This window comes from Mastomys coucha, unplaced genomic scaffold, assembly GCF_008632895.1.
Source record: "Mastomys coucha isolate ucsf_1 unplaced genomic scaffold, UCSF_Mcou_1 pScaffold23, whole genome shotgun sequence".
Lineage (NCBI taxonomy): Eukaryota > Metazoa > Chordata > Mammalia > Rodentia > Muridae > Mastomys > Mastomys coucha.
Genome location: NW_022196906.1, coordinates 16,824,348 through 16,846,699, shown reverse-complemented (window position 1 = coordinate 16,846,699; position 22,352 = coordinate 16,824,348). Strand labels below are relative to the sequence as shown.

Sequence of the window (22,352 nt, the reverse complement as noted above, 5' to 3'; positions counted from 1 at the left end):
GTGGCATGCACAGGGTACCGTGGTAGCATGCACAGGGTACCGTGGTGGCATGCACAGGGTACCGTGGTGGCATGCACAGGGTACCGTGGTAGCATGCACAGGATACCGTGGTGGCATGCCCAGGGTACCGTGGTGGCATGCACAGGGTACCATGGTGGCCTGTACTGGGTACTGTGGTAGCATGCACAGTGTCCATGTAAGTCCAGGCCAGATGGAGAAGAAACACTGAGAGGGGAAGGTAGACACAGCTCACAACCCTAGCCAAGAAACTATCTTTAACTGACAACCACTTGCAAAAAAACAGTTTTCTCCAATGGAGCCACACTAGGTTCATAAACTATATATAAAGGTAGGCCCCATGTCCAGCTGTAGACAGCTAATTCAAAATGAACTCAGTGATATTTCTGTAGATTTTTGGTCTCAGAGGGCTGTGTTTGGGCATCTTTTATCCTACTCGTCTTTTGCTTGTATATTATGGTTTCCAATTTTGTGTTTTCCTGGGTTTGGTTTGCATGTGCACCTATGAGATTCTTGTGCTTTTTCTTTGCCTTTTTTTGTTTGTTTGTTTGTTTGTTTTTGTATTTTCATATGGTTTCTTTGCTTTTTGTATTTTCCGGTTTATTTTCTAAAGAGGAAAAAAAAAGAAGTCAGGGAGTTGCATGGGTGGGGATTTGGGAGGAAGTGGGAGGAGATGGGGGAACAGACACGCTGGTCAAAATAGACTATATGAAAAATAATCTTTTGAACAAAAGCCACTGTACTAAAGTATCATTAAAATGAACGAGGTCGGGCTGGAGGGATGGCTCAGTGGCTAAGAACACTGGCTCCTCTTCCAGAGGTCCTGAGTTCAATTCTCAGCAACCACATGATGGTGCACAACCATCTGTAAGAGGATCTGATGCCCTCTTCTGGTGTGTCTAAAGACAACTACAGTGTACTTACATACATAAAATGAACAAATAATTCCTAAGAAAGAAAGCAGGAGAGAGAAAAGAAGGAAGGAAGAAAGGAAGGAAGGAAGGAAGGAAAGAAGGGAGGAAGGAAGGAAGAAAGAAAATGAATGAGGTCATCCAGGAGTTCAGAGTTCTGACTTTTCATAATCTACAGTGAAAAATGTCATTTTCTATAATTAAAAATATTTAGGTGAACAGGAATATCAAACTTTCATAAAAGAACAGAATGCTAAATATTCTTTATGTCTAGAAATAAAATAGGGTAAAAACCTTCTACTTCTCAAAGGTTTCTCTTTGTTTTTTTCTTTAGGAATAAACCCAAACAATGATAGCATAAAAGTACAGAGGTGTTCAAATACTAACCAAACTTTGAGATGATGTAAATAGTCACCTTAAGTCTGTGGATCTATCCCAAACTTAAGTAATGTAATTTACACTGACCACAGAACCCAGACAAATAAGAAGGCATCAGGGCAGAGGGTAGGTAGGTCCAGAGAGGAGGGGTAGAAGCATACAGATGGTGCCAAGGGGCAGTGGGGAAAATGGGAGGGATGGTTAAAGTCAGGAAGATAGGCAATGCAGGGGGCAGGGATGAATAATACTAAGAATGTTTGAAAAAGCTATTGTTTTATGTTTACATAAAAACAAATATATAATAAATATACATGTATATAGAGTGTGAATGAAGTCATACAAACTGTGGTGATAACGTTGGCCACAAAAGTCACAGACTATTTAACACAAACTCATAGCAGGAATGGGAAACCTCTCTCTGTATTGTTGGCCATGTGAATTCCAGAGGCTCTTAAAAAAGGGAGGTGGGCTGTTGCCATGGCCCCGGGGCTGCCTCCCAGAATTTGACAGTAAGACAGTTTTTCTGAAGACACCACACACTTCCGGGTGCAAGACTTGGAAGAACTGAGCTGTTACTGATCTGGAAGCCTCCCCCCTGAACAGTAGCTAGCTCTTAAGGTACTGTGCACGCTGCCAAAGGAAACACACCATCAATGGTCCTACCAAGCTGTAACCACAACAGTGACCAGCACAGGAGGATGTCTCCCAGGAATGCAACACCAGTACTTATATCCAAGAGCCAAATAACAGGACCTGTGGGTTGGCTCAGTAGGAGGCAAACTGGGCCTGGTGGTATAAACCAGGTAACTAGTGTAGCTGGTGAGATCACAGAATCTAAGAGAGAGCCTGCTACTGCCACCTTGCTAAGCTAATAGAGTTACTAACTGCATCCCCAAATCTTATCTATCCACAAATGTAGCTTTCACTCATCAAAGAAGACATCACAGAAATATACAACTGGAAAACACCTGTGGGGAGCCCAACCCCAACATGTCTACAACATAATCCTACCATAAGGCTTGGAGAACACTGTGGAAGAAAAGTTTCAACTGCAAGAGCCAGAGGGCCAAGATGTCTGCTGCTGTATGGTGTCTTCATACATCACAGGGAAGCTGCATCCGTAAGGTCTTAACAACATGGTTCCCTAAACACTGTTGTACAATGATACCAGCAGGTAACATGCCAACATGGAAAGGAAGCTCTCACGGGGCCTACTGCTAGTTAAAGAGCATCAGTCAGTCCACGGCTGCTGAGAGAGAGAGAGAATCAGTCTACTCCAGGGACTAGCCATACTAAATGGACTTAGCAGGCTTGTGTGTGTGTGTGTGTGTGTGTGTGTGTGTGTGTGTGTGTGTGCACATGTGCGTAGTAATAATAATTAAAGGAGAAGAGGTCATGGCTTTGAAGAGTGAGAGAACATGGGAGGAGCTGGAGGGTGAAAAGAAAGAGTGAAACTGATTCTCAAAAAATAAAATAAATATATTTCTTAAATGAAGCTATTTCAAGATATACAAAAGGGCCAAGGAAACAGGAAGCAACACCTCAAATTCTTTTCACTTAAGGCATCACTAGGGCTACCAGGAAGCAATGTTTAGCTCTATGGGATTTTTTACACCATTTACATAATTCACGTTAGTTAAACTATCATTAGCCACTCCTTGTGGAAGGGCAAAAATTGCAAGACAAAAACTTTGGAGTAAAACCCACATTAATTAATAAGCTTGAGAAACTTTATATATAATATATATATATATATATATACACATATATATATATACACACACACATATATATATACGTATATATACACATATATATATATATTGCAATCTTCCCCAATTATGACCTAAAATGACAAGACTATAATTCCATTCATCCTCCAAAACACTGGTATCAAAATGGGAAGCTTAACCCTGAGTGTGCAGCCTGATACATACAGTTCTCGCCATCTTCCCTTCCATCTGATGAGGAGGTGCTGACAGGAGGCCACAGAGTCCTCCGTTTCAATGGTTTACTTTAAGAACGTTCTATAAGAACGTGTCAAGCTGAAGCATAACATCTTTGCTCTTAATATTCCTATTTTAATATATCATCTCAGTTCCTTAAAACCAGAGGAGTAAAACCCTGGTAATACAGATCAGAAATACACAGACTCAGTGCAGCCAAGGCATCAGGATTAAGGTTGGCTCTGTCCTTTTGGCTGGCCTTTGATGCTCTGTTTCTTTTATTATTCTTCTTGTTTTAACAGTTCTTTTATGTGAAAATGGTCCATATTTTTTCTCATTAAGAAAATACTTCTACCTGACCCTGAAAAGGGAACTTAAAGTAATGATTTTCACATGTTCAACATGAGCTGTAGGATTGGTGTTTTGTTTCTCCTTTTAATTTACAATGAAATTACACCCTTGTGAGTCCCAACATAAAATAACATTGAGTTACTCAAAACCCAGGAATTGAAAATATCATCAGGCTCTGAGTCATTAGAAGTCAGAGTATCACAGGCCACAGTCCATTTGGATGGCTAATTAACTCCAAGCATAAATTATATCATCTAAGCTGCAAATTACTACATTTTTAGTAACAAAGTGGCAATTCATGTACTACTTGGATTTCTTTTCAAAGCAGCAAGTGAAGCCAAGTATATTGTAAGTGAATAATTGACCACTGTGAGCTTCAACACTCTCTTCACAGCCTGAAACCACTAAGAAGTCCTCTGCTTCACTGAGAGGGCCAAGTATTTAAAGGCTAGATGGAGCTGTCCCACAACACGGTAACCAAAATATTATCTCCAATAAGACTGGCTTTCAACAGCCACCTATACAAAGTCAACGCAAGGACCTTGTAGGCCAAGAGCAATGTTTATTCAACATCTTTAACTAAGCCTGGGAGCAAGTTAACTAATATTTACAAAACAATATCTATATACAACATAAGGCAAATTTTATAATTAACATTAGAAGTATGCAATAAAGACTGCAAATGGGATACCTTGTGACTTCACATCTTTGATGATTTTCTGAAGTTCCTTCAATTCCACATCAAGTTCATCATAGTTGAGCTCTCTTGACTCAACTTTTGGAGCCTGGAACAGAGAAGGGTCCGTCCCCAGATATGAACACTGCAGGTGACCATCATCACTGAGAGTCACTATCACCCCCTTCAGATCACTGTAGATGCAAGAGAATATGAGGCATGGTTAAACTTTCAGTCTTAAAAATGACATTCTTACTCAAGTCAGCTTAGCACACCATTAAAAAAAATAAGTATAAAAATAGGTTTATTTCAAAGACTCAATTACAATGTTTCAAACATCATCTTATATTTATGCATGCACACACCCTGAAATGTCACCCTGGGATGCTTAAGCAAAAAAGTCTTCACCAGGTCTATACCCTCAGTCTTGGACTCCTGAGCCTCCACAAGCATAAATCAACTAACTTTTCTGTCTTTCTAAGCTGCTCAGTCTCTGGAATTCTGTAATAGCAGCCCAGACTAGACAAAGACAGTGTTTATACTCTTCCTTCTTTTAGGCTCCTTGAGTTCCATTCCTCTCTAACACTTACCTCTATGTTGCATAATATACACATTATGGCTGATATCAATATGCAATGTTTAGATATTAAAGCAGCTGAAAGAAATACTATATTTTCTTATTCCTTGGTATTCACAGAAAAAAATTCAACATAGCCATAAATCATTTGGTGTTAATACATGAGTTCTTTTGGGTTTTATTATATTTTCTACAGTAGCCTAACAAAATACTAAGCCTTTTGCTGTTATTGCTGTTGCTGCTGCTGCTGTTTTAAATATCCACACATGTATGTGCTATATATGGAGCATATTTTCCCTGATACCCTCAACCATCCACTTGCTCCCTGGCCCTCTCCTATTAGTACCCATTCCCCCACCCCCACCCCCGGATAGTTTTACTCCCATTTTCCTGTCATATATACATGCCTAATTTTGTGTATGTATATAAAATCTAGAAATAGTAAATAAGAAGAAAACATACATTTGCCTTCCTTTTGTACTGTGTGAATCATATTGTATTGAAATGTATAAATCATTTCACTTAATATGATTTCTCTTTCTCTGGCATCACTTTTCCCCCAGGTGGCATGACTTCATTCGTCCTGGCTGGAAAGAGTCTATTTAACACAGATACCATGTAGTCCATATTTTCCTCTACATCCTTCTGTTGCTGAACATTTGTGTTGGTTCCATAACAGAGATGCCATAAACAGAGTTGCAATAAACACAGCTGCAAGTGTCTCTGTGCTGTACTGACCTGGAGTCCTTTGGATAAGTACCTCAGGGAACACGGTAAATCTATCTTCCATTTACAGAGAACCCTCTATACCAATATCCATGGAGTGGAGTAACTCACCTTCCTACCCACAGCACACGGGGTTACCTGCTCACCTTCCTACCCACAGCACACGGAGTTACCTGCTCACCTTCCTACCCACAGCACACGGAGTTACCTGCTCACCTTCGTACCCGCGGCACACGGGGTTACCTCCTCACCTTCCTACCCACTGCACACGGGGTTACCTGCTCACCTTCCTACCCACAGCACACGGGGTTACCTGCTCACCTTCCTACCTACCCACAGCACACGGGGTTACCTGCTCACCTTCGTACCCACGGCACACGGGGTTACCTGCTCACCTTCCTACCTACCCACAGCACACGGGGTTACCTGCTCACCTTCCTACCCACAGCACACGGGGTTATCTCCTCACCTTCCTACCTACCCACAGCACACGGGGTTATCTCCTCACCTTCCTACCTACCCACAGCACACGGGGTTATCTCCTCACCTTCCTACCCACAGCACACGGAGTTACCTGCTCACCTTCCTACCCACAGCACACGGGATTACCAGCTCACCTTCCTACCTACCCACAGCACACGGGGTTACCTCCTCACCTTCCTACCCACAGCACACGGGGTTACCTGCTCACCTTCCTACCTACCCACAGCACACGGGGTTACTTGTTGTCTTGACCTAAAGGAGCATCTGTTCTTGCTTTCTTAATAGCTAGCTAGCATTATGACTGGGGAAAGATGAAATCTCAAGTAATTTTGCTCTGTGACAGCTTGTGAGGTTGAAGTGTTTATTGAACATTTGCACTTCATCTTTATAGAGAACCCTGTGTCCATTTCATTATCCTCTTTATTGACAATATCATTTACTTCTGTTAAGTTTAAGTTCTTTGTATGCCTTAGATGTTTATCCTCCATCAGACGTGTAGCTAGTAAAGATTCCCACCGAACATGGAAGTTATCTCTTTACTCAACTATTTTATTTCTTTCACTTCCTAATTTCATAAAACCCCATTTGTCAATTGTTGGCCTTATTCCTGAGTGGCTGGAGTCTTATCAAGAAATCCCTTGCCCATTCCTCTATCTTGAAGAATTTGTTGTACTTTACCCAGTAGTTTGAGAGTCTTCCATTGAGAGTTAATGGTCGTCCATTATTATCTTTGGTCCACCAGGAGTTGAGCTGTACACAGGTTGAGATATCAGGATCTATTTTCATTCTACACGTGGATATACAATTTTCCCAATAGCATACTGGAAGAGGCACTCTTTTCTCCAATGGTTATTTTTAGCATCTCTGCCAAAATGTAAGTGACTAGAGCTGTATGAGTTTATATCAGGGCCCTATTATACTCTGGTTGATCTATATGTCTGTTTTGTGCTACTACCAAGCTATTTGGAGGAGTAGAAGGAGTAAGAGGAAGAGGCGGCAGAAGAGGATTTTATGTGCTTTTTTATGTATGTGTTTTGCTTGCATATATGTCTGTGCACCATGTGTCTGTACATGCCTGGTGACTTTAGAGACAGAAGAGGGAGCTGACTCCCTGGACCTGGAGTGTGATGGTTTCAAGCCACCATGTGGGTGCTGGGAATCAAAGCAGGTCCTCTGGAAGAACAGCCAGGGCTCCTAATCACTGGGCATCTCTCCAGTCCACCATGCTGCTTTTGGCATTATTTGCCAGGGCTTTTGTTTTTCTCTAGAAATTTCATGCATGATTCCTATATTTACATCATTTCTACCCCTCCACATCACAACATAATGTTTATCATGACCCCTCACTTCCTCTCAAATTCATAACCTCTTCAATTGTTATTGTCTTACACACACACACACACACACACACACACACACACACACCTATTGAGTCCTTTCAGTGTTACTTATCTGTACATGGTTTAGGACGGACTCCTGTGGTTGGATAACTTATCAGAGATCCTGTTCCTTTAGGAGACTGGTTCTCCCTCTCTCAGCAGCCATTAGCTCCCCTTAGCTCTTCACCTGGGCACTTGTGGCACTTCCCCCATCCACACAGGTGTATCAACTGCTGCTGACATCATGTACATCTTGTTTAGGCAACTATATTTTGCAAGTTCGTAGTACAACTTCCCTGTTATGTCTACAAGACACTATTGAGCAGCAGACATTCTGGTCCTCTGGTTCTTATAGAAAGTATGTCCATCCCATATTCCACACTTACTCCTAAGCCTCATATGTAGGGGTTGCATTGTAGAGGTATCTATTGGTTATCCCTCTTTTTGAGTATTAGCTCTTAAAGAGAGCTAATAATCAAAGGGGAAAAGAGAGAGAAACAGAGCTCTAAACTCAGAAGAAATACTTTTCAAGCTTCCAACTCTGTATCATTGTCAACAGTCATATTGTTAACATAAAAGCTCAACTCAGTTGAAAGAATGGTACCCTTCCTATAAAGTGACCCCTAGCAACTACTTCATTACTTATAATAACTACAACACTCCAGCTAGATGTGAGGGTGCACACCTGTAATTCCATCACTCAAAAAGTTCAGGCAAAACAATTCCGAGTCCCATATCAACCCAGACTGCATAGTAAGACTGTCTCAAAAAAGGCAAAGCAACCAATACAGTCTAGAACATTTCTGTACACACTGTGCCTTCTCTGGAGCTCATACATAGTGAGTGCCACAGACCCCATGACATGACTTCATAGGAACAAGGCTACACTGGGGTTACTGGCCAGCAGGGCAAGATGAACATAGGAGCAGTTGGGCGAGTTCTTACACTGACTCCTGCTATGGAGCTGGGTGAAACTGGGGAGGTCCTCCAAAATTTCCTCATCTCTAAACCAAGAAGGTGAGAGGTGATAATCCTTAAAAAACCAACTGCATGAATTGGTTCTTTCATTTACCTCACAAAATGAAATCTCCCCCAAAAGAAATTAGTCTTCTAAACTGAAATGTTAAAAGCAACCCATGGTGCTTATGGGGCAGTGCCTGTCAGTCATTGCCGGCAACTGAAGCCACCTAGTGGTCAACAAAGTCCTTACAACCTCAGAAAACCATTTCAAGAGGAATAGACTCATTGTGCTCTAAACTGTGACTTCTGTTCTCCTTTACCCCCAGTCCCTTAAGCTCTAGGAACTTGAGTCCTCAAGACCTTCCTGATTTGAAAGGTCTGGCTTCAGCTGGCTTCTCAAGACAAAGCCAGAATCATTCTCCTCTGAATTCAAACAAACATTCCCAGCTCAGTCTTAACTTCCCAGTGACCTTGATGCAGGAGAGCTGGCATAACCTAAACAGTCTTCCTTATTCAAATATGTGGCTCTTTAAATCAGATAGCTTAACATCTCACATCCCAATACTGACAATCAAATATGTGGCTCTTTAAGTCAGATAGCTAACACCTCTCACATCCCAATACTGACAATCAAATATGTGGCTCTTTAAATCAGATAGCTAACAGCTTTCACATCCCAATATTGACAATTAAAATTTTCTGAAATTCTGCAAAATGTGTTGATTTATAGGAAAATAAACTAGCTTGTTCCATTGTTTACATAGCAAGCAGTTGCCAGTTTAGATATAGGAGAATTATTTAGAAAAGCATTGAGGTTCTGAGAGAGATAATGAGGGATATGTGTATTTCCTTAGCTTCTCAAAATCCATTCTTTACCTACAGTTGGTGACCAAATGGAAAAGAGTCTTGTCTCACAGAAAGACCTAACCTCAACATCGACAGGATATCTTGATCCTTCAAGAAACCCCAGTAATTTCTTGAGTGATTTACCTTTATTTAATCACATCAGAAACATTGGATACAATTTAGATCAGATAAGAGAAACTTAAGCTGCAGATAAAACTACTTGTCTTTTTTATTATTATTGAAAAAGATGCTAAGACAAGCTTTAAAACTCTAGTGTTATTAATAGAATTTCTGTATACAACATCTACGACAGGCAAAGTCTTTGACTCAAGCCTATAAAACTAATAAACTAGTAATACAATCATTTGGCATTTTTATACAATGAAAAAAAATATTCCTATTCACATATATAGTTAATTACAATTAACTATAAAGAAAAATATTATCAAACAATGTGTTTTTAAATATTTCTTCTTAATGGTTATTTTATATAATAATATGGTCCATATAGGTTATATGGGCTAGATCTCTGAATGAATTTTCTGCTGAAAGGGTCAGAAGTTAAATGTAACACTGTATATCCAGTTGCTTCCAACTTAAAAGCATAGTTAACATTGATATAATTATTTTTATGCAGATCAACTAACACAAGATACTAAGTGGACTTTATGAACAGGTCAGGGTCAGAGAAGCTATATCCCCAGGATATATATACTTACTCTGCTATGTTAGCCATAGAACAGAAACCTAAACAAGAACTCTGCTTAGGAGTCTGAAAATCAGCCCATAGATGCACAGAAAGTCCCCGCCACTGCAACATACTAAAGCCAAACTACAGATGGACTTAAGAAATGAAACTATAAAAATATTTATCTTCCTTTGAGATGGGAAGAACATGTGCTGAGAGAAACAGTAGGTTAGAAACCAAAGAATCTCTAGATGAGGTCACATAAAAATATACAGTTGTTGCATGCTTACCAGCCAGCTATAATGGAGCATGCTTGCAATCTACCGCCATGCTCTGGAAGCAAACACAGGAGACTGCTGGAGTGTGAAGCCAAAATCGTCTACATAGGAAGATCAAGCCCAAACAAGCTAAATAGTAAGACCCAGTCTCAAAATCAGAAGGGAAGAAAAAAAATTACAAAACAGTACAATTATATCTCATATCTGAACAGGAAACATTCAAGAACAAGTACAGACAGCAGAGACATACAGATGCTGCTACTGTTGGGGTCAGGAGAGGCTAAGAGAGGACAAGTTCTTGAGGACAGCCAGCCTCTGTGAGTGGCTTTCTTAACCCAAAAGACTGACCTGGGTATACACACAGTTTTGGATCTATTATCACTCATTAGAAACATACATATTAAACTTCCACTATACAATAAAAGATGCAAGAAAAATAAGATGTGATTCTTGTCCTATTTAAAAGAAAGGCCTAGGTAGAAGGGAAACCAAATATTTATTTTAAATGGCAACTGTAGCCCCCTCTGACAGCTACTATGGTTCAGGAGACAGTTCTGAGCTATATGAAATAGCTGACCATGGCTTCACAGGGCAAACAGCACAAAAAACCAGACCCCAAATTACAAATAGATTCTCTTTATAAGCAGACTCTCAGAAAGACCGGAAAGGACAGAGGGAAGCCAGGACACTAGCCCCAGGAACCAACTCAGTGCCAGCACTTTAAACAGCTTGTAAACCTTCAAGGGGACCTGCCCCAAAGTCCAGACACATGCACACAAACCTTCTGAATACAAACCACAGCATATTCCACCAGCAAATACTGTCAACACTATTCCCAAAGCATGGCCAAGATCTATGTTCTCACCAGGTCCACTATTACACCACTACCCACATGGCACAAGCACTCTCATGCCCCCCCCCCCCCCCCCCCCCCCCCGTGAGTAAGTAGCTACTATCCAGTCTCCTACTACCTTCCAAGCAGGAAAGGCAGAATGCTTAAACCAGTCTGCAGCCCTCCTGTGGTGCCAACCCCTGCAGTGACTCTAGAGGCTCTGGTGGCACACAGACAGTTCCAGGTTCCACAAAGCATGATTCCACCCACGCTTCATTTCCAAAACTGGTATTATAGCAAATAGATATTATGTAGAAAAAATTGAATCTCATATTACATGGAAAAACTAGTCTGAGAGTCATGGGGCACTGCATGGATGAGGTTATGTGTGGGATCTCCAGAACACAAATAAAAAAAAAAACCAAGGTGTGGTGGTATGCACTTATAATCCCACAGTAGGAGACAGAGACAGACAGATCCCTGGAAGTCAAGAGTGAGCTAGCCAAACATACTTAGTAAGCAGTAAGACACAGAGAGACTCTGTCTCAAAAAGTAAAATAAAATAGAATAGACAAAATAAAATGATTTTTAAAAATATGGTATATATGGTATCTGAGGAGTAATATCAAATGTTCACCACTGGCCTAAAAACACACACACACATGTCTGCACACATAGACTTACTATATATATGCATGAATATGTTCACACACGTACACATACACCTACCAAATAAATAAATAAATAAATAAATAACAGGAAGATCTAAAGTCACCCTACCCATAAACAGCAGCAAAAAAAACATAATTCCTATTTCAGATAACTCACAGGAGGACTCAGATAAAATAAAACAAACAAAAAAGAGGAAAAATTGAACCAGAAGACAAACAAGTGCCACCAAATACACAAAACACAGCAAAGAGACTCCAGGAGCACGAGCCAGCAACCCAACACACGCTCATGGCTTCTCAACAGAAACAGAGCACCAAGACTGCAGAAGTGAGTGGGTCCTACTTTAAAAGAATCAGTGACCAAGATAGAAGACTCAATAGTAGATGAATATAGCAAGAAAGTCAGCTTGGGACATAGAGATGAAAATCAAGTGGTCTTTAACTTAGATGAGAAATTCAAAAATATGGACAAAAAATCAGAAAGGAATAGAGATGCAGAAAAAGAACCAAGCAAATTATAAAAATGAAAGAATTAATCAAAATACATAACAGAACGCATAATCTCCAGAGGAGACCAAGCGGAAGATTATCTTCCAGGAGAGAGGACAAAACCAAGATTACATAACTTAACAATCACAACCAGAAGACTCAGCAACACTGGTACTTTTTTTGTTTTAATTCAAGAGACCAAGCCTAAGAATCAGGGGCGGGAACAGTATAAAGTCTAAAGGCATAGAAAACGTGTTTAATAAAATAAAGCAGAAGATATAACAAACTTAAAGAAATGGACATCAAAACACAACAGGCATTGAGAGCCCCAAATAGCCTTGATCCAGAGAATAATCTATTTACAATATATGTTACACTATAATGACAACGCAAAGAAACAATACCAAAACATTAAGGCAAACACCAGTTCACATACAGAGGCAGAAACAGCAAAATGATCTCAGATCTTAATCACTACCCAAAAATGCAGGGAAGAAAACGATGATATATTCTAAGTGCTAAAAGTTAGTAAATGTCAACCAAGATAGGTATAGTCAGCAGAGTTGGTTGTTAAAAGTGAGTGAGCATATCATCTATCACCATGGACAAAACTAACTACAAACAAATCAAAAAACCTAAATGTGCAATCCGGAACACTGCGGGAAGACCTAGGCAGTGCCTGCAGCAGGTAAGGCTAGGAAAGGGCTTTGTGAATAGGGTTGCATTTAACTAAAACTTGACAAGTGTAACTTCATAAAGCTTAAACCTTCTGCACAGCTAAAGAAGCAAACAACTGATAAAAGAGGAAGTCCAAAGAGAATCTTTGCCAGCTACATATATCAGAGGACGAACATTCAGAATACATAAAGAACTCAAAGAAGAAAGAAAAAAAGAAGAAGACGACCCATTCAAAAAATGAGCTTGGGACCTAAACAGAGAGTTCTCAAAAGAACAGAAAAGAATTAGTTACAATGTTCATCATCCCTGGCAATTAGGAAAATGGAATTCAGAATAACTTTGAGATATGATCTTACCCCAGTCAAAATGGCAAAGATCAAGAAAGCAACCTAAAAGAAAAGCTGGAGAGATTTGTAGAAAAGAGAAGCCCTCATTCACTGTTAATGGTTCTGCAAACTGGTCCAAGTAATCTTGAGATAAGTGTGGAGAATTCTCCTAAAACAAACAAAACAAAACAAGGAGGAGGAAGAGAGAGAGAGAGAGAGAGAGAGAGAGAGAGAGAAGGGAGGGAGGGAGGGAGGGAGGAAGGAAGGAAGGAAGGAAGGAAGGAAGGAAGGAAGGCAGGCAGGCAGGCAGACAGACAGATGGTCTGCTGTAAGACCAACATCCCAATCCTTAACATATACCCAGTTCTACAGATACTTGACCAGCCATGGCCACTGCTGCTCTACTCATAACAGTCATGAAATGTAAACAATCCAAATGCCCTTCAAAGCACAGACAGTGAAAATGTGGCATACACACACTATGGAATGCTACTCAGCTGTAAGGAAAAATAAAATCATGAATGTTGCAGATAAATGGGTGAAAATAGATCATATTGAGTGAGGTAACAGACTTAGAAAAACAAAAGTAAGTGTGTATTATGCATGTCTAAGGCTCCCAGCTGCAAATCTTCAGATGTGAGTACATATTCTGTAATTGGTTATAGCCTGATTGGGAGGGTGCGGGATCAATAAAGAGAGGAGATGTGGGGTATGAGTGATCTGATGGAAATCGGGAAAGTGAGCCTCTCATCTGGACGGGGACATCAAGAACAGAAGGGAAAAGAGAAACACAGAAGCAGGAAGAGGGTAAAATAATCGTGAAGATGCCTGAAAATTCATAAGGAGTCTTACTATTAACTATCTACCTAAAAATAACTATAATACATTCAAGTCAGTGTTCAGATGTAAAGTATAAATGAGGATTTCCCATCTGTGCTAACTGTGCTACCTCCAAGAGTCAAAGATCATCTAATAAAACACCCACATCAGGTATGAGAAGCCTTCTTTTGAGTTGTAGGAAAGGTAGTCCAAGAGACTCCCAAGAAAACATTGCAGGCTATTGCTATTGTCCTGGGTTGGCCCCCAGACATAGATGGTGAGTCCCTATTGCTGAAGACACCATGCACTTCAGTTGCATGGCCCAGAGGCCCTTGAGCTAGAACTGACCTATACGCCTCTTCCCTGAGGACTAGAAGGCACCATGCAAGCTTCCAAAGGAGGGAGATAACCAAAAGTCCTACCCAGCTCTGATGCCCATAAACAACAACAACCAGAATGGCATGCACTAAGGGTGTGTGACAGAAACCACAGCTGTCTAACTGAACTGTACATATGCTCAACAATAAAGAAAGCATGCCAGGTGCTGGAAATCTTTAGTCACAATTTTTCATCATTAGAAATTTTCAAATTAAAACCACTTTGAGATTTCTTGTCTTAATTTCCTTTCTTCTTGCTGTAATAAAATTCTGCTTAGCAAAGCAATTTAAAGGAGAAAATGTTTACTTAGCTAACAATTACAGTTCATCACTGTGGGTAAATCCAGATAGCAGGAAACTGAAACAAGTGTTCTTATCATATCCAAAGTCAGGAGCACAGAGCAATGGCTTAATGCAAGCAGGCTAGTGTTCAACAAGGTTTCTCCACTCTTACACAGTTCAGGAACCCAAAGCCAGGGAATGGTGTTGCCCATAGTGGACAAGTCTTCCAACATCAATTAATGCAATTAAAACAATGCCTCACAGGCTATTCTCCCAGGTGACGCTGGATTCTGTTAAGTTGATGATTAAAACTTTTGCACTACCTCAGCCCTCTCAGAGACTATCAAGAAGAAAACACAAGACAACTGTAAAGAGCACAAGGTTCTCATGTTTACAGATAACACTAAACAAACCAGGGATGTTAACCCCTCATGCTGTTTTCTTCAGTGGAAGGGATTCACACCTGTTTTCTGCCTAGAAAGATGGGGTTAGATGTAGTTAATAACCTGGTGATCTTTTGCAATCTGTACAGCCAGGATTGACCCAAATCCCCCAAACTATTATGCTTATCCAAGACTCATGAGCATTGTTTTTCAGTCAATAGAACTCATTCTCATGAAAGAGGTCCCAGGTACTTTCAAGAGTCTACTATTATGCTTATTCCAGACCCTTCCTCCCTAGACCCTTATCCTGAGCATTGCTTCTCAGTCAGTGGAAAAAATTCTTATGGAAGAGGTCACAGGTGCTTGGAGGAGTTTCAGCTAGCCATGCCTTAAGCTTTGTTTTGATAACTGTCACAAAGAAACTTTATTCCAATTTGTAGGGTGATTAAATATGTCAAAAATAAACTACTTGGTGTGAGACTGTAGACATTTGAACCAACACTGCCTAACTAAGCTGTGTTGAACAGGATTTCCTTCTGGCCTCAGGTGAATCATTCATCTGGAGCTGTAGCATTTACTGGGACCCCCTCAGACAACAAATGTTATCAAGGTTTTGGGAAGACAGGAACCTTAACTCATTCATAGGGAGAGTATAAACTGTTAGAGTCACGTATAAAAGCAGTCTAGAGATTTCCCAAGTACTCTACATGTGTACCATGGCCCAAAGGACTCTATATCCTACCACAGAGGTACTTGAACAACCATGCTTACTGCTCTTTTTGTATGTATGGGATAGAGAGTACCACGTGTATACCATGATACGCATGTGGAGATCAGAAGACAACTTTGTGGAGTGAGTTCTCTCCTTCACATAGGCTCTGGTGATTGAACGAGGAAAATCAGGCCCATTAGACAAGGGCTTTATCACTGAGCCATCTTGCCCACCCTGCCTTTTCCAGCAAACTCAGTACTTTATGAAAATAAGTCTGACAGTAAGAAAAACCACTGGCATAATTTTTCAAAAGTATGTGTCAAGAAATTACTTTTTCAATTTCTTAGGAACAGTTATGCTCTGTTGGTCCTTTTCTACATAGCCACTTCCTATGAGCCTGATACACACAGCTCACACTGAATGCAAAATGTGCCAGGGGCAAGCAAATCCAGAGTCTAAGTTTCCTACCGTGTTTTCCCCAACTCTTCCAGGCTGACTTCCAACAAGGAAAATTATAATGATTTTTAAGGTGCAATTTGAGGCTTGGTAAATGGCATTCAGTTATTATTGCTACCCACCATTACTTTTAATAATCAAGAACATGGGTTATTTAAGGGAGGGATGTGGTAATTAGAATGGCCAGGGAAAGTACAAGGAGAATGGAGGAACCAAGGCCAGCTTTCAAAGACATCACAGTAGCACGAACTCTGCAAAAATAAGTAGTCACCAAAAAACTGCTGAAATTACAGGGTTATAAATGGAACTAAACAAAGTTCCTTTGTAGTAAGAACATTTCTTTGCATTAGGGCTCAAGACAAACCTGTTCTTTTATTAGACTTACTAGAAAGTCTACATAAGCCTATGAAATCAGACTAATTTGTATTTGCAGACTAAACAAGAAATTACCAACTAGAAAAAGGAAAGAAACGTAACTCATCAAAGTGGCCACTTTGTACTGTGTACACTAAAGGGCTGACTCACTACAGCTTCCTTCACTATTGTAAAAATCAATGGGCATCTCATATAGCCAGTAGCCATCCTAGAGGCTAAAGATGCACAAGTGCGCACTCACAGGGTAGTGGGTAGTACAGACATGCTATCCATGGAGACTACGGGAACACAAGCAAAGAACATCCAAATCCAACAGGGAGCAGGGAAGAGAACCCACCCTACAGGAGCTGACTGAGGGAGGGAGAGAACCCACCCCACAGGAGCTGACTGAGGGAGGGAGAGAACCCACCCCACAGGAGCTGACTGAGGGAGGGAGAGAACCCACCCTACAGGAGCTGACTCGGGGAGGGAGAGAACCCACCCCACAGAAGCTGACTCGGGGAGGGAGAGAACCCACCCTACAGGAGCTGACTCGGGGAGGGAGAGAACCCACCCTACGGGAGCTGACTCGGGGAGGGAGAGAACCCACCCCACAGGAGCTGACTCGGGGAGGTTGAGAACCCACCCTACAGGAGCTGACTCAGGGAGGGAGAGAACCCACCCTACAGGAGCTGACTCAAGGAGGGAGAGAACCCACCCCACAGGAGCTGACTCAGGGAGGGAGAGAACCCACCCCACAGGAGCTGACTCAGGGAGGGAGAGAACCCACCCCACAGGAGCTGACTGAGGACATGTGAGGAAGGGAGTGTGACACTGAACCAGAGCCCGCCAGGAACACACACCACAGGGTGGCAAGATCTTTTTACTAAGAACCAGAACCAGTCATTCAGTGGGTATCTACTGGGTAACGAAGACATGGCAGGCACAGTTCCAGAGTAACCGTATCAGTGAAGAAAAGACACAAAAAGTCCTGACCTTCCAGGAGCTCAGACTCTACAAAAGACAGGAAAACAACAGACAAAAGAAATAAATACAGAATGTGTCCAACAGTGACAGGCAGTGGAGAAAATCACACAGGTAACTAATGAGTCAAACTGGGTCAAGTGTGAAGCATATGAAACAACCGTAGCACTGAGGCTACGGTACACAGAGCTGAAGTACCAAGACCTACCTATGATCTCATAGACTCCATATCCAAAAATAAAAATAAAAATAAGGAAAGCCATCAAATTGGACACAAGAGAACAGATATGATGTGCACAGGAGTCAGGCTGGGGACACTGTAGAAGTGTGTAGTGGCCCAGGCACATGCATCACCACCTGCTAGGAATGCCTGGCTCTCTAATGGGATGAAAATGGAAACCAGTCAGTGAGTTTAAAGAAACCATAAGAAGGAAATATAAGGACTTTGAATCTCTGGAAAGGACTGTAGACTGACTTGCACCATGGGAAGCTCACTGGGAGGTGTGACTTTAGAGAAGTTGTGCATGCCCATTCTCCCTGTGTCTACCTCACACCTGAAAACAAAGGCCATTGTTCCTCTGCTCAGTGCTGCAGAAACCAAGGCAGGAGGATTGCCCTTGAGACAGACCCTGGCTGGAGAACAACTGGGTCAGCAGTGGCTATAAAGAACAAGATCCTGTTTCAAAACTAATACTTAATAACATGTACTTTATTTTTAAAAACACCATATTTTATGGTGATATTCAGAAGGTCACCCCCAGTGACAAGGGGATTAAAAGGCCTGTGCCCTATTCTGCTCTGGTGTGGTTCTTAATATGGTTTTTGAACAATCTCCTAAGTAGCCCAGGCTAGCTCAAACTCAAGATTTCCCCTTACCTCAGCTTGCAGAGTACTTGGACCATGTGTAGTCTGTTGGGCTCAGTAGTTAAGTGAACATCCTGCTTTTGTTGAGGACCCGGTACTCATATCAAATGGCTACAACCACTTGTAATTCTGGTTTAGGAGGATCCAATGGCTCTGGCCTCCATGGGCATCTGCATTCATGTGAACACATACCACACAAACATATAATTATATATACATATATATATATACATACATATATATACATACATACATATATACATATATATATATATCATATATAACACCACATGTGAAGTAACATAGTAACTGAACAAAATAAAACAATCCTTAATAGGCTCATAACTGAACTGAAGAATTAAAGAAAGGCTTCATGAGGATTTGGAAATCAAATGCAAGTGGAACAGAGGGACAAAAGAAAGGCATTTCAGTCAGAGAGGCATCAGAGAGGCAGTTTATATGACCACAAATGTCACCGTAGGTGCGATCATGTTAAGGCACTGGCAAGAAATTAATTCAATAAAAATGCAAATGTCTATGAGCTCCATTACTCTTTTTTCAAAAAGTAAATCATTTTAATATGTCAATGGAAAAAATGTGCCTTATAATTGTTGTTAATTCTACTGAATAAAAGAGTATCAGTTGAAAAATGGCCACTATTTTTAAGCCACCAAAATGCTAATATCAGAACAGCTTTCAAACAGGACCAAAGTGAAGGGAGCAGTCATCGAGCTATAAAAGCACAGGCAGGACCCCAGCAGAGCTTGTGTGCTGGGAGGACCAAGCATGCAGGAGCAGTAACACAATTAGGTAACAGCTCACAAATGTAATCCTCTTTAAAATGCACATCTGACCATATCACTCCCTGGAACTGGAGTCAGCAATGATTTCCCATTTGGAAATCAAAATCCTTTGAACAAACATAGGATTTGCTGCCGCCAATCTCATCAAGCTCCACTAGCAACCTCCCACGCCTGCACCCTGCCCTCTCCTTCCACAGCCTCCACCACAGTGCCCTGCCCACTCCTCGTTCTGTGGCATGGCCACTCTCTATGTCCCTCCTCTTCCCCCATCTCAAGGTTTGGTCCTCTGTGGCATGTTTCCAGAGCACCTGGGACTGTTCTTTCATGGTATTTTTACTGTAATGGAAAAGTTGAGCAATTTTGTGCTTAATCTCAGTCTCTTCCATTATAGGTTCCATTAATTCAGTGACCATAACTGGTTTTGCTCAAAACAGATACACCTAGAATCTTAGCATGGTACCTAACACAATAGGAACTAAATAATAACTTACTAAGTTAGTTGAATGAAAAAAACTTAGTCCATGCATTACAGCACATTTAACAGCCTATCTGGTCTCCATCCACCAGATGCTAATAAAAGCAATCCCTCCTACAATCATAGCAACCAAAAACTTTTTCAACCACCAGGCAATGTCCCTCAGTGATTGGGGCAAAATCATCCCCATTGGAGACTCATAGAGTGAGCTAGCATAATGGTACATTGTAGTGGGATGGCCTGATCCTGCTTGTATTCTAATGCTATATTGAGCCCCAAGACCTGGTTCTCCCAGAGACGAGAGAACCTGCATGTAGAGCCAAGTGACAGTGCGATCTTGCCCCCAAGTTATTTCTTATTGATAAAGATGCTGAAAGCTAATAGCTGGGCGGAAGAGACATAGGTGGAATTTAGGATTCCCAAACTTGGGGTCAGAAGAGAAACGGGAGGGTGAGAAGACAAATGGAGAAGCCGCCACACATTAGGTGAGTTCAAGAAAACATGGCCCTGAGGGCTGGCCAATTAGAGTTAAGAGCAGCCCAGATAAAACACAGTAACTAATAACTCAGGGTATAGACAAAAACATAGAGAGTAGATATCTGCCCAGCTCTTGTGCTGATTAAGACTTATTGTAAATATAAAGGTTATATGCATCTTTTATCCAAAACTAAATGATCAAAGGCAATGAAGAAATCCCAGATTGGGATTAAAAGTTTCTACAACAGTACATCACAGCTTGACAAGACACTCCCCACTAATAGCTGTGGTGTGGGTAAGATCTCAGTAAGGGTGAGAGATTATAGTACCATCCTACCTCTAGCCATCTGGCTTCTCTTCCATAAAATGAATAAGCTATTTTGAAGAGAATAAGCTATTTTGAAGAAGATAACCAAAGTTTTGCTTCCAAAATAGCAGTAACTATCAAAATTAACTATTGACATCATTTCCAATATATACGGATTTTTTAAAAAACCTAATTTACAAGTCTATATATGACTACATGTTTACTATTGTGTTCATTTAACAGAGCAGGAGTAGGAGGTTCAGCACGGAGACCTGGGACCTCCCCAGGGATGGATCCGGACCTATTGCAGTAGCAGGCATATGCTTCCTCCTGTGGAATAGGTAGTGGTCTTAATGCCAATCAGAAAGCAGTTAATTATCCTTTTACCATTTGTGACACTATTGCATCAATGAGGACATGTTGGTCATTATTGTGATGCACAGGACTCACCACTGGGTAAGGCAGGTCAATGCCTTTTTTCACAGCAGGCAGCACAATATTTTCCAGTACCATGAAAGCTTGACAGAAGGATGGAGGCTGTGTGGTCATTACTTACCTGATTTCTCCATGTCCTGTGACCAAAGCATGTGGTATTATCTGCAACGGGCTCCTTCACTGGGGACCCAGAGACTGCTCCACCTGGGAATCCTTCCCATATTCAATCATCAAATCCAGACACTACTGTGGATGCCAGCAAGTGCTGTCTGACAGGAGCCTGATATAGCTGTCTCCTAAGAGGCTCTGACAGTACCTGACTAATACGGAAGTAGAGGCTCAAAGCCATCCACTGGACTGAGTACAGGGATCCCATACAGCTTTTTCAAATACAGCTTGTATTTATTCTTCATCTACCATTCTGCTGCCCTTATCAGAAAGTTTCTTTGTGTAATGGACAGTGACTAACACAGAAACTTGAAAGTGGTCACATCAGAGAACAAGCGTTAGTGGAGTGTTCAGCCAGAGATGGAATGTCCATCTCTTTTCTCTTTCTCTCTCTCTCTCTCTCTCTCTCTCTCTCTCTCTCTCTCTCTCTCTCTCTCTCTCTCTCTCTCTCTTTCTCTCTCTCTCTCTTTCTCTCTCTCTTTCTCTCTCTCTCTCTCTCTCTCACACACACACACGTTTAAGGACCATTGAGGAATAGGGGGTAAAGGTAAAAGGACTTTTAATATCCAGGGGCTGAGGAAGACCAAAGTGAATCATTCTTTTCTGGCCATGACGGGAGCAAGAACACTACTCAAGAACTTGCAGTAGCTGCGGCTGCCTGAACAAGATCATGCAGCTAACACCTCTGCATGTGAGAGGAGGGCTCTGGACAGTTGATAAGCTTTGGGGTTGGGAATATGGGTTTTCTTTAAGAGTATGGACCCAACACCCAGGATCAGAGGTGAGCAGGAACCAACATCTGTCCCAACACTGGGAGTAACTGGGACCAGCGGGTCCAGGCACACAAGAACTCCACCAGCCCAGTGATTCGGGTTCCTTCCGGTCTGTTTGGGCTGGGGTCCAGAGCAGACCTTGGGCACAAGCTCCACAGCCAGTCTCACAACACCCAGAGGAATCTCCACTCCCAGGCACTCTGACACACCAAGGATCAGAGGTGAGCAAGAGCCAACATCTGTCCCAACACTGGAAGTAACTGGGTCCAGTGGAACCAGGCACACAGGAACTCTGCCAGCCCAGTGACTCCTGTTTCTTCCGGTCTGTCTGGGTTAGTGTTCTGAGTAGGCCTTGGGCACAAGCTCTGCAGCCAGTCCCACAACTCACAGAGAAACAAGCCGGGTGATTTAACAAGCCCAGGATACCAGGATCCCAGAATCACAGGATCACAGAGTCAGCTTGATTCTGA

At 41.6% G+C, this 22,352-nt stretch overlaps 1 protein-coding gene across 13 annotated transcripts in view; it reads right to left on the bottom strand.

Annotated features, from left to right (window-relative positions):
- The window catches only part of Bbs9 (Bardet-Biedl syndrome 9), a 409,213-nt gene that overhangs the window by 235,662 nt on the left and 151,199 nt on the right, over positions 1 to 22,352 (bottom strand). For all 13 annotated transcript variants that reach the window (XM_031345639.1, XM_031345633.1, XM_031345628.1 and 10 more), the window contains one exon: positions 4,296 to 4,474. In XM_031345639.1, the coding sequence (XP_031201499.1) occupies positions 4,296 to 4,474 (179 nt within the window). The remainder of the gene's footprint in view (positions 1 to 4,295; positions 4,475 to 22,352) is intronic.